The sequence below is a fragment of the Sorex araneus genome, chromosome 10 (assembly GCF_027595985.1).
Source record: "Sorex araneus isolate mSorAra2 chromosome 10, mSorAra2.pri, whole genome shotgun sequence".
Classification (NCBI taxonomy): domain Eukaryota; kingdom Metazoa; phylum Chordata; class Mammalia; order Eulipotyphla; family Soricidae; genus Sorex; species Sorex araneus.
In genome coordinates, this window is record NC_073311.1 from 42,228,491 (window position 1) to 42,241,372 (window position 12,882).

The window sequence follows — 12,882 nt, forward strand, 5'->3', positions numbered from 1 at the left end:
CTTTCATGTTTAGGTTACAATCACACTATGATCAAACACCCATCCCTCCACCAGTACATATTCCCCACCACCAATATCCCCTGTATATTCCCCCTTTCCCACTCACCCCTGCCTCCATGGCAGACAATATTCCCCATACTCTCTCTCTACTTTGGGGCATTATGGCTTGGAACACAGACACTGAGAGGTCATCACGTTTGGTCCACTATGTACTTTTGGCACACATCTCCCATCTCGACTGATTCCTCCAGCTATCATTTTCTTAGTGATCCCTTCTCTATTCCATCTGCCTTTTCTCCTCCACTGATAAAGCAGTCTTCCAGTTATGGGGCAATCTCCTGGCTCTTATATCTACTGTCCTTGGGTGTCAGCCTCATGTGAATTATGGGAAAATTTTTTAGTTCAAATGGTCATTTGGTCTTGAACCAAGAAATAACTAAAGTCAGAAATATCTTTTTATTCTTAAGAATGCAGCTTATCTAAAAGTGATGGTAAAATTTTGGTTCATTATTGTTTGGGGCCAAATACAGCAGTCCTCAGGGCTTACTTCTGGCTCTATGCTCAGGGTCACTCCTGGTGGGGCTCAGGGGACCATATGTGGTGCCAGGGATCAAACCCAGATCAGTCACATGCAAGGCAAGCACCCTGCCAGCGATACCATCTCTCTGACCCTAATGGCACTATATTATATACCTCTTTACTCCCTGTGTGACTAGAGACAGAAAGAGTACTGTCAATGAGTTTGTCAAAAGGGAATAATGAAAAACACAACAGGAAATAAAAGACAAAACTCTTGAGAAAGAACATAGATTTTAAAAAATAATTACAAAAATCACATTATTACAAATAGTGATAAGAATGTTATATCAATAGTGAAAGGGTGTTTTGTGAGACCAAGTGGAGTCATTCCATCATGCGGTTCATGGGACCAAACCAGTACTGCTGGTTCTGGAGACGTGGTGTGGCTCTTGCTTTGCTTCCCAAAGAGCTTTTGGAGTTCCTGAAATAGTGGTGTGTGATCCTAGCATGACTTTCTCCTCTACTTTACTCTGTCTTAACTAATGCATCAATTAGCCTCTTTTTGTACTATGTGTGTCTGCACATGTGCTTTGAGATTGTGTGTGCTTCCTATTCATTGTCAGGTAATTAATCAACAAATATTTCTTGGATACCAGTGATGTGCCAGGACCCTTGGTGTACAATGGGGAACACAACAGGCTCTCTCCTGCTCTCCAAAGCTTACAGTCTAAATAAAATAAATCCTCTTTAGACTAATAAATACTGGAGAGTACTAAGAGTACTGAGTGATAAGTACTTGAAGTGAAAATCTGCGAACAACAATAAGGTGAATGTGATAGGAAGAGTGTTGGGAAAGAGTATTAACCATTGAGGCGAAAGGAACTTTGTGTGTTCTCAGAGAACTGGGAGTTAGTGTGGTAGAGCACAAAAGGGAAGAGGCGAGGAAGAAATGAGTTCCGAGAAGCTGTCACATATGGAAGCACACAAACCTCAATTTTCCAGGCAGTACCACACATGACTTGGTGTCATCAATATTTCCCCATATTTATCTAATTTTCCCTTCACAGCATGGTATAGTGCTGATCTCAGAGAAACTACTGCAACAAAACTTTGATGGTTTTTTATGTTTTTTAGAAATGCTACCCATTCTGTTGATTGGCTAAGTACTCATGTATCTGCCAATATTCCTGGAAACCCCTAGATACAGGCAAAGACTGTTTCTGTTTTTTAAAGGGTGCTTCCATTCTGCAGAGTTGACCCTAGGGTATCAGCACCATCAGTTTGCCCTGGTTTTTTATTTTTGAGGGTGGTTTCATCTGAAGCACCCTGTCTTGGCCATGAATTATATATACATGGGGTGGATTTGAAATCTTTTGTTTCCCCAACTTGTTCAACGACTCCTACTCAATGTGGATAAAAGCTGTCTTCTATTGGGGGCAGCTCAAAAGATACTTATTGACCCAACTGGACTATTCAGTCCTAAAACAGTAAGAGCATCACTTTTCAGAAATGTTTCATCAAGCGGAGGCTGGTGAGGAAGAAACATTAGTATGAGGCATTCACAACTCCTGGATACTAACTTAATTATCACCCGCACCTAGGCTTTCAGACTTTGGATCATGAAGATCAGATCGCTTTGTTGAAGGGGTCAGCAGTTGAAGCTATGTTTCTCCGTTCAGCTGAGATTTTCAATAAGAAACTTCCAGCCGGACACGCCGATCTGTTGGAAGAAAGAATCCGAAAGAGTGGTAAGTTGTTTCATATTTTTAAAAACATACGCTTCTGCAAGTAAGACTGTTTACATCCCATGCATGTAAGTATTTTACCTAGCTTATAACGTAAGTCATGCCACTGTGATTAATAAGGAGAATAACTATAAAAAGATGTGTTTAAAAGAAGAGATTTTTTAAAAATTTATTCTTTTCTTGAATCACCATGTGGAAAGTTACAAAGCTTTCTTTCAGGTTTAAGTCCCAGTTATACAATGCTCACACCCATAAGAAGGGATATTTTTAAAGATTTAATTCAAAAACCCATATTATGATAGTAAAATACCCAACTTTTCAATTCACTGTGATGAAGAATTAAAAACAAATGTTTTCTTAATCGGAGAATTAGTGATTTCAAAAACAAATCATTTTGAGCTAGGGAGATAGTATAGCAGGTAGGGCACTTGCCTTGCATACACTATAGTTTAATCCCCGGTACCCCCTATGTGCCCCCCCAAGCCTGCCAGGAGTGATTCCTGAGCAGAGAGTCAAGAGTAATCTTTGGGCACTGCAGGATGTGACCCAAAAATGAATTGTTTAAAGGGGTGGGATTATTCAGTCCATAAAATTAATTTATTCCAAACCCTCAAGATGAATAACCATGCATCAAACTATTGTTCATACTTCTTCAAAGCAAAATAATAATAGCAATATCCATACATGATATTCCTGGATTCAGATACTGCTCTTACTACTATATACATACATACATGTGTATGTATATATACATATATATTCATATATATGTATAAAATGCTATCATAATCCTTGAGAAATTCCTATGAGGTACCACTTTTGTTTCAGTTTTATAGGTGAATAAATTGAGAAAGGGGCCCAATGACTAAAGTGACAGGAAGTGCCACTTCAAAAGCCCCGTATCAAGAGCCAGACAGCACAAAGCCAGTGTACATGCTTGGCGTGTGGGGCTGTAGGCTTGCCCCTCAACACTGCAGACCCCTGAGCACTACTAGGTGGGCTCCCCAGTAAATATTACCTCTACAGAGACTCAACAATGACAGCAGAAGTAGCTCAATTTAACTTATTAATGCAATAATATTGTGACAGGAAAGGCCAAGAGACATCAGAATAAATTATCAAGAATTCTGAGCAGTTTCTCTTAGGAGGTTCTTGAAAGAAATCTTTTATTTTCCTGAGATGTTTTATAGGAGGGCAGGGATGAATCAGTTAAGATTACTTCACAAGGGGCCGGAGCGATAGCACAGCGGGTAGGGCGTTTGCCTTGCACTCGGCCGACCCGGGTTCGATCCCCGGCATCCTATATGGTCCCCCAAGCACCGCCAGGAGTAATTCCTGAGTGCAAAAGCCAGGAGTAACCCCTGAGCATCGCTGGGTGTGACCCAAAAAGCAAAAAAAAAAAAAAAAAAAAGATTACTTCACAAAATCTTTTCTTCCTAAACAGTTATCATTCTATGATTAGTAAGAACAAAGTTAAATACTTTAAAACTCAGTACTTTGGGGGGCTGGAGCGATAGTACAGCAGGTAGGGCGTTTGCCTTGCACATGGCCGACCCAGGTTCAATTCCCAGCATCCCATATGGTCCCTCCGAGAACCGCCAGGAGTAATTCCTGAGTGCAGAGTCAGGAGTAACCCCTGAGTATCTCCGGGTGTGACCCAAAAATAAACAAACAAACAAACAAATAAATAAATATCAGTACTTTTAAGTGAAGTTTGGAAGCAAAGTTTTCTGATAGTCTTGCATCTATGATATAATAATTCAACATTATTCTATTTGGAAGGATATATTTTTGCTGTTTTGCTTTTAAAATATTGTTTTCAGTTATTCATAACAAAACAGTGTAGTGTTTATGGTATTTGTGTGCATAGTTACTGTACCCCTGTACCACTGAAGTATCTGATATATTCCACCCCTGTCATTATGCTACTCTTCCATTAAAAAAAAAAATCCTTTTTCATATTCACATTTTCCCCTTTAGTTAAAAAGGCAAAAACATAATTTGTACTACTAGTAAATTTTTGGTGCCCGCTCGAGCAAATCGATGAACAGGATGACAGTGCTACAGTACTACAGTAAATTTTTTTAAAACACACATTTCTTGCATGCAGCCAACCCAGGTTCAGTCCCAGCATTTTATATGGTCCCCTAAGCTCCGCTAGAGTGAACTCTGAGAGCAGAGCAAGAGGTTACCCCTGAGTACCACCAAGTATGAGCCCCAAATAAAAATACAAACAAAAATGTTGTTTTGTTTAAATTTTACTTTTTTTTATTGAATCACTGTGAGATAGACCCATACAAAACTGTTTGTGATTAGATTTCAGTCATATAGTATTCCAAAGTGTTGTTCTTAAGTAGACAATGATTTGCTCATTTAACCAATATTTAATGGCAAGTATCATGGTGGGAGCGTCAAGAGGAACCAGACATGCGCCCTTTCCCATGAAATTTACAGTCCAGAGGGAGAGAAGAACTGCACAGAGGAAGTGCCAGCAAAGTATGCCAGAGAAGATCTAAGGGGACGGAGTGGGGCAGGGGTCTTTCAAGTTGGGAAGGTTCTAGAAAGGTTTCATTGGCAGTTGAGCCAGGCCTAGAATGGTATTTGCTGTGGATACATAGAATGGAGAAGTGAGAGAAAAACCAGCAGGAGCATGAGGCAAGAAAGCCCAAATTATGTGCACAAAGAAAAATGAATAGTTGGTTTTGATCAGAAAAAGTTACAAAATAGGGTGTGGGGAATTATGTTTACGGTCACAGTCACAAGACTGAGGATTTACTTATTCTTTAATTCCTGATGGGAGACATTAGAGATTTTTTAGCAGGTCAGGGAAGATGTCAAAAATACGCTTTCCCAATCTTCCAGATAAGCGGGGTGGGAAGCAAGAGGTTTCCAAGGATGCGCTGCCAGGGAAATGAAAGAAGGGAAAGACCGAGAAAAACAGTGCTGCGGCTCTTTGCCCTTCCAAGACTATGTTGTCAAGAAATGTGATGTCCGATCCTGAACGAATGGTATTGCTGACATGTTCTGGGCCTTCGAGTGTTCTATGTGTGAGTTCCCGGGCCACAGTCAGTGAGATGAGATCTAACCAATTAACAGGAGTTTTAAGTATACAATACAGTATTGTGGGATACTGGAATAATGTTGAACCACACATCTCGGGAGCTTATGTGCTTTACATGGAATTTTATCCCTGTTGGTCAGGAGGCCAGTTCTCTATGCAGATGACAGATCACTGGTATTCAAACATCCTGGAAGAAACTGCACAGCCCTTCTGCCCTCACTTGACTGGTTCTGTTTTCCAAGAACTGTGGCAATGTTCTTTTTAAGAAAAAGCATCAGTCAAATCTAATTTCTTTAACTAAATAGACAGGGGCGGTAAGAGTGAAGACTCACATGACAAAATTTGGGGACTGAGGTGTTGGGCCACACCCTATGGTGCTCAAGGCTTACACCTGGATGTATGCTCAGGAATCACTCTTGATGTGCTCAGGGATCACATCAAGGCATCACATAAGGAATGCCGGGGATTAAACCCATGTCAGACACATGCCCTACCCATTCTACTATCACTCTGGCCTGGACAAAATATTTTTAATTTATAGTTAGCTCTCTTTAACTCGCAAAGCACTACTCTGTAGTTTGTGTGAGCTTGGTTTATACACCTAGGGGTGTATCTCAGTGGTAGAACACTGACGTTGAACATGTGAGGCTCTGGGTGTGATCACACACACACACACACACACACACACACACAAATTGGTTCGAACATAGTCTCCACTATTTATTAACTATGCAACCCATTTTGGAAAGAAAAAAAAAGTAATAACTTTGCAAAGGGGTGGGAGGCCTCCCAAGCATAACTCAAGGTGTATGTTCTGGGCTACACTAGATGATTTTCAGCCAACCAGGACACTAATTCAGTGCTAGAACCCAAGCATGTGCTCAGAAGCTGCAGTACTAGGGACCACCCAGGCCAGCCCAGCAGTGGTTATAACCAGTAATACTCTGGGGACCATGTGGTGTCAGAAATTGAGCCAGGATTGGGCAGTCTCTCTCCTTTCTCCCTCATGCTCAGCTTTTGTTTTGTCTGCCTGCCTAAACTGCTTCATTCCTTTGAGAAATGGTGCCGCTCCTTTGAGAACTGTTGGTCCAGCGTAGACAAGAGAGATAAGCTAAGTTTAAGCAATATTTTATGAAAGCGGTATCACAAGAAACAAAGCTAGAGCCAAGTTCCTGAAATTAGAGACAATAAACTGCTCCCTTGAGGTTTCTGAGTTGGGACTAAGGCTCAATGGCTGCAAGGACAACAGTTAAGCAGGTACTTACACTCTCTTGAGTTTTAATTGCACAATATTACAGGAGCATCTCTGCAGTATATTAATTACCTCCAGTGGTAATAAATCAAATACTGTATTCCTTTTTATTAAATTAAGCTTGCTAGGCATATGTATCTAACATTTTATATATAGCCTAAAAATCATTATTAGTAGCACTGTTGCACTGTCATCCCATTGTTCATCGATTTGCTCGAGCGGGCACCAGTAATGTCTCCATTGTGAGACTTGTTGTTACTGTGTTTGGCATATCGAATACGCTACGGGTAGCTTGCCAGGCTCTGTCATGCAGGCAGGATACTCTCGGTAGCTTGCCGGGCTCTCTGAGAGGGGCGGAGGAATCAAACCCAGGTCGGCCATGTGCAAGGCAAACACCCTACCCGCTGTGTAGTAAATATTATTTAATATTAGTAGTAAAATGTTACTTATTAGTAGTAGACATTTACTAGACTCTAAGAGTAGTAAATCGTAAATCCTTCTTAACTCAGTTATTATCTCAGAAAATTTCCTTCCCCACATGTCTAAGATTTATAGCTCTAATGAGATGAACTAGAAATCCTCCTCTGCTTCATATGCATGATTCTTTCTAGAATACTATTATTTCCATATGGTTCTGCTTGTACAGTAACTGTACTCTAACAATGAAAGATCATTTCCATAATTCTAGTTTTTCATATGTTCGCATATTATTAAAAATATTTAATATTGATAGGAACAAGATTCACTAGAGATGCAAAGATAAATAAGATCAGGTAACAACCCTCAAGGATTTTATCTTCGAGGGGAAATAGATATGAAAATAAATAATGCTAACAGGGTACCATGTATAAATGAAAAGTTTAACTGCTGGTAACATCAGTGAAAATTAAAAAGAGTTTAAATAAGATAGAAGAGTTTTCTGTTTTCAAATTCTGAACATAAAAATATATTGATGCAGAACCCAAGAGATTATATAGGAGTAAGGCAATGCAGCCATGCATGCAGCCAGTTTTGGTTCCATCGTGAGTTCCACAAAAAATCCAGGAATATTGCTATAGGTGCAGTCTAGAGACCCTCAAGTACTGCCAGATACTTCCCCAGAGGCCCACAGCACTGGGCCTCCTCAGCACTGCTTGGGAGACCCCCTTCCCATCCAAGAAAGTAATACTGATATGTAAGACATTATTCTCTCTCTTTCTCATCATTCAGCATATTGACTTTGATCTAAAATGGTTCTCAATATTATTCACATTCCTGCCGGTAGATAAAGAATGGCAGACTTTTTTCCTGTACGGGAATGACTCAGCAGTGGTTTACACAACCTTCACTCACATTCCCTCATCAAGAACTTAACCCTAAATTTCCCATCACACATGGCTAAAAATACTATATCTATCGTCCAAAAGGGTTATCTCTACTTGGAAATTTCCCCCCAGAGATTTGTCACTCTCTGTGGACATTTTTAAAAGACACAATTAAGAGAGGGGACATTACTGTCATCAAGTGTGTAGAGGTTGGAGGTCAGGGATGCTTCTAACCACCCTACAATAAACATATCTCTGTTCCCCAACAAAGAAGTATCTGGTCCAAAATGTCAGTAATGTTAATCAGTGGTTTAGAAGTCCTAGTCTAAAGAAAGGAAAGAATGCAGAATACATCACTGTCACGGTTACTGTCATCCCATTGCTCATCGATTTGTTCGAGTGGGCACCAGTAACGTCTCTCATTGTGAGACTTATTGTTACTGTTTTTGGCATATCCAATTACACCACAGGTAGCTTGCCAGGCTCTGCCGTGCGGGCTCAATACTCTCGGTAGCTTGCTGGTCTCTCTGAGAGGGGCAGAGGATTCGAACATGGGTCAGCCGAGTGAAAGGCAAATGCCCTACTGCTGTGCTATCGCTCCAGCCCAAAGAATACATATTAGGGGATAATAAAAACTGTTCTAGAAAAGTCAGCATACTGAATGGGAAAATATATTTGTATGTCACACATCTAACATCCAAGGTATTATTAATATCCAAGATTTTATATAGTTAAACAACAAAAAAGTTAACCTAATTTTAAAATGGGAAGGATTTAATATGTACTCCAAAGAGGACATGCAGATGGCCAGTAGGGCATAAGAAAAAAATGCTCATTACTTATCACCAGGGAAATACAAATTAAAGCAACACATTTATGACAATTAACTACATCAAAGACAGCAATAGTAAATGTTGGAGAGGATGTAAAGAAAAAGAAACTCCCAGGTTCTATAGATGGGAATGTAAATTGATGCAACCATTCTGGAAAACATTGTGGAACTTCAAGAAGCTGCTAAAAGTGGAACTACTCTATATGACCCAGAAATTCCACTTCTGGGTCTCTATTAGGAGACTATGAAAACATCATGGTAAAAACTTAAATCCACCAAGATGTTTACTGATGCAGGATTCACAATAGCCAAGATATGGAAACAACCATACTGTCCACTAATAGATGATTGGATAAAGAAGGTGTGGTATGTGTATTAATAGAGTACTTAGTATTCAACCAAAAAAGATGAAATTTTGTGTTTTGTAACAAAATGGAGGGATCTCAAGGGAATTATGCAAAGTGAAATATTAGAAGGAAAAGGATAGGCATTAAATGATATCACCCATGAGTGCAACATAAAGATATGAAGTTGATGATGAAACAAAATCGAAAGACAAACTAATAGTCATTGATACCAGAACCAGAGTTACCTAAGGAGAAAGGGGGTTGGAGGATAAAGAAACTTAATTTTTAAAAAAAGTGTCCCATATGGAATAGATCCTACTGTAGATGTGAATATGTATAGAAAAGCAGACTTCACAAAATATTTTTTCCAAGAACTATATGCTAAATATATATTTCATGATAGGCACTATATACTTATCGAGGTTATGAAGAGGAGCATATATTGTGATTTTTATACTCCAAGAATTCACAATGTAGTGGATCAAATAAAGGAAGGAAATGATTCCAAATCAGTAGTTCGGAATAAGGACTATGAGGCAGATGTGGGTGAAATGAAATTGGACCACAAAGGAGAGTCTATACTTTGTGTGAGACTACATGGAGAATAAAAAGGCTTGAAAAGTCAACAGTTGAGTCATGGAGGATGACTAGAAACTTGTCAAACCAAAACCTAAGAAAGACATTTCAAGATTTTTAATATAGATATAATATAACACAACATAATAATACACAGAAATAGCAAATGGAAAGACGCAGAGGGATAATGTCATATTCACAAGTCCCTTGATATTGTTGGAAAATATTTATGAAACTGACAGTGAAGTAAGTGTTACATTATTAAGAACATTGCTACCAAATTGGTTTAATATAGTTCTTGAATAACAGGAGAGCCTTTGAAATATTCTGAGCAGATGGCTTAGGATCATAGAGGTACTGAAGAAAGATCAAACAGTAATAGAACAAAAGATTTGGAGTGATTGAGACAAGAAGCAGGAAAATCTGCAAATAGATTATTATTGCATAATAATTATTGCATAATAGTTTATTATGCAATAGATTATTGCAATGAGACAGGGTGTTTTGTAGATTAAATGTATGTCATCAAAAGAAAAAATTTTGCTTCATAAGATACTTTAGAGTTTTTGATTCTGTGTCATGAAAGTTCAAGACATTTTCCAAAATGTGGTTCGTATAAATAAATATGCATACCTCCAATGCATAATAAGATACTTACCCAAACATCAGCCACATATTGTGACAATAAAAAAGTTACCTAACTCACATGCTGCTGAGTATTTTATTTCTATAATAATGCTTCCATTTATTAATATTTATGAATTTGCCTCTCCCAGTGAATTTTCAGAACATTACCTCTTCCGTATACCACATAAAAACCTGATCTTACAAGCTGACCTTTCAGATTAACTTTTCATTCTTATGCAAATATAACACATTCTTATTTCAGTGGCACATTTAATTCCAGAGTAACACAATGTCTCAAGATACCCTATTTATACCTACAGAACTTTTTGAAGAATATGATATAAAATTTATTTTCCTGATTTTTTTGTTTGCTATTAAATCCCAGTTACATGCACAAAGATACTTTCTCCTGAGATACATTTACTTACTGGGGTTGCTGTGTTTGTTTATGTTAATCAAGGCTTGAGAACATATATCATATTTAACCTATGGTGGAGTTGTTTCTACATAACCTAGTGCATCATTAAAAATTTTTCCTATGTGGGAAGGGATGGTATAGGGTATAGGGGAGCTCTTTCATACATGGGACTTAAGGATGTATAACATGGTAGTAACAAAGGACCAAAGGCAACACAACAGAACTGATTAGCACAACAAAGTCGGTGAAGAGAGTTGAAAGGGAGGGCTTGGAATCCTTATAGGGAGGGAAGGAGGTACACTGGTGATGGGTGTAGTGTTGGAATTAAGCATAGGAAATCACCATTAATAGTATTATAAGTCTCACAAAGAAGGGAACACCTAGTAGAGAATGTTGGGAGGACCCACTCGGGTTGAAAGCTGCGTGCTGAAAGTTGACTATAGACTGAACATGATGGCCACTCAATACCTCTATTGCAAACTACAACATCCAAGAGGAGAGGGAATAAAAGGGAATGCCCTGCTGCAGAGGCAGGGTGGGATGGTGGAGGTTGGGGTGGGGGTGGTGGGAGGGATACAGAGAACATTGGTGGAGGAGAATGGGCACTGGTGGAGGGATGTGAACGAAATGCAAACATGAAAGTTCATAAGTTTGTAACTATACCTCACAGTGATTCACTAATAAAAATTTTAAAAATAAATAAATAAAAATGTGTTAACAATGGCAAAAAATAGTATAAATCTCTTTTATTTATAAGAGATTTAATCAATTTTTAAAACCTTAAGAATAATTAAAATAAGTATAAATAAAAGTCACCAGACAGGGAAAAAATCCCTAATGTAGCATTATGTAGTCTGTTTTTGCACTTGTATTTTTAATAAAAAAAATAGGAGTAATCATATGATCCCATTAAATGGAATAGGGCTGAAATGGCTTGGTAACATCGAGTTTTCATTTTAACAGTAAGCCAATTGCCATTAACCTCTCACAGGCCAAAGCAAATTGCAAATACATATAAACTCTAAAATGTAGACTCATTTTCGTCTTTTTGCTCCCCTTACCACAGATAATGATGAATTTAATCATCTGTTTATTGGAATGACAATATATCCTTTGACTTTGCATGGTTTGCTTTTAAATGCTGTCAATTGTTTGTATTCCCAATGGACCCTAAAGGCAGATGCTTTGATTCTGTTTTATAGATGAAAAAATGTACTTAGAGAGGTTAACTGACCTGTTCAAAGTCATACAATATGTAAGCAAATTACTAGGATATGGAAGCAGGCACTCTAACTCAATACGCAGCATTCTTACTAGCTTATAAAGACTTAGTAAGAGATAGATTTTATTTTTACTTTGTCTGAGAGATAAGTATAATCAGGAGCCAGCAAATTGAAATTGCTTTTAATTAAATGGTAAAATGAATAGAGACAATGAAGTCAGATTAGATTCTCTTATTAAAGTGAAATTGTCACTAGTTTATATGTATAAAAAAATGTCTGTTTTGGCGTTACAAAGCCTAAAGAGACTAAAGCTTTTCTTGGGGAAAGGAGGGTGGGGAGAGAAGGGGCAAAGTTCCCACAAAAAAAATACTGTGCATACTTCTGCTCATGAAATATACACATGACCCCTCTCCCCTTCTTTCCTGAGTTTTGTTTTATTTTGTATTTGGGGCCATACCAGCTGTGCTCAGACCTTACTCTTGGCTCTGCACTCAGGAATTACTCCTGGCTGTGCTCAGGACATCTTATGCGATGCTGGAGATCAAACCTGGCTTGGCTGCCTGCAAGGCAAGCGCTCTACCCACTGCATTATCACTCTGGCCCCTTTAAATTTTAATTGTTTTCATTCTTACTAAACTTCACATTTGTAGGATTTGCCTATTTTGTGTAAACTCTAAAATGTATTAGCACAGAATTATCCAGAATATTGTTTAAATTTATGTACTTATAAAAAAAGATTTATTTTGGAAAAACATTGTATTTTGTGGAATTTTAGATTAGCTCTATTCATCTATGTGTGTAGGTATCACTACCTGTGAGAGACAGAGAGAGAGAGGGAAAGAGAGAGAGGGAGGGGAGGGAGGGAGGGAGAGAGAGAGAGAGAGAGAGAGAGAGAGAGAGAGAGAGAGAGAGAGAGAGAGAGAGAGAGAGATCTCCCATGTGTGGAAATAAAAAAGAAACAGAGAACAACAACCTGTC

General features: G+C 38.5%; 1 protein-coding gene across 2 annotated transcripts in view; it reads left to right on the plus strand.

Moving 5' to 3' along the window:
• Positions 1 to 12,882, plus strand: part of NR1H4 (nuclear receptor subfamily 1 group H member 4) — a 70,483-nt gene that overhangs the window by 43,626 nt on the left and 13,975 nt on the right. For both annotated transcript variants that reach the window (XM_004602762.2, XM_004602763.2), the window contains exon 7: positions 2,121 to 2,267. In XM_004602762.2, the coding sequence (XP_004602819.2) occupies positions 2,121 to 2,267 (147 nt within the window). The remainder of the gene's footprint in view (positions 1 to 2,120; positions 2,268 to 12,882) is intronic.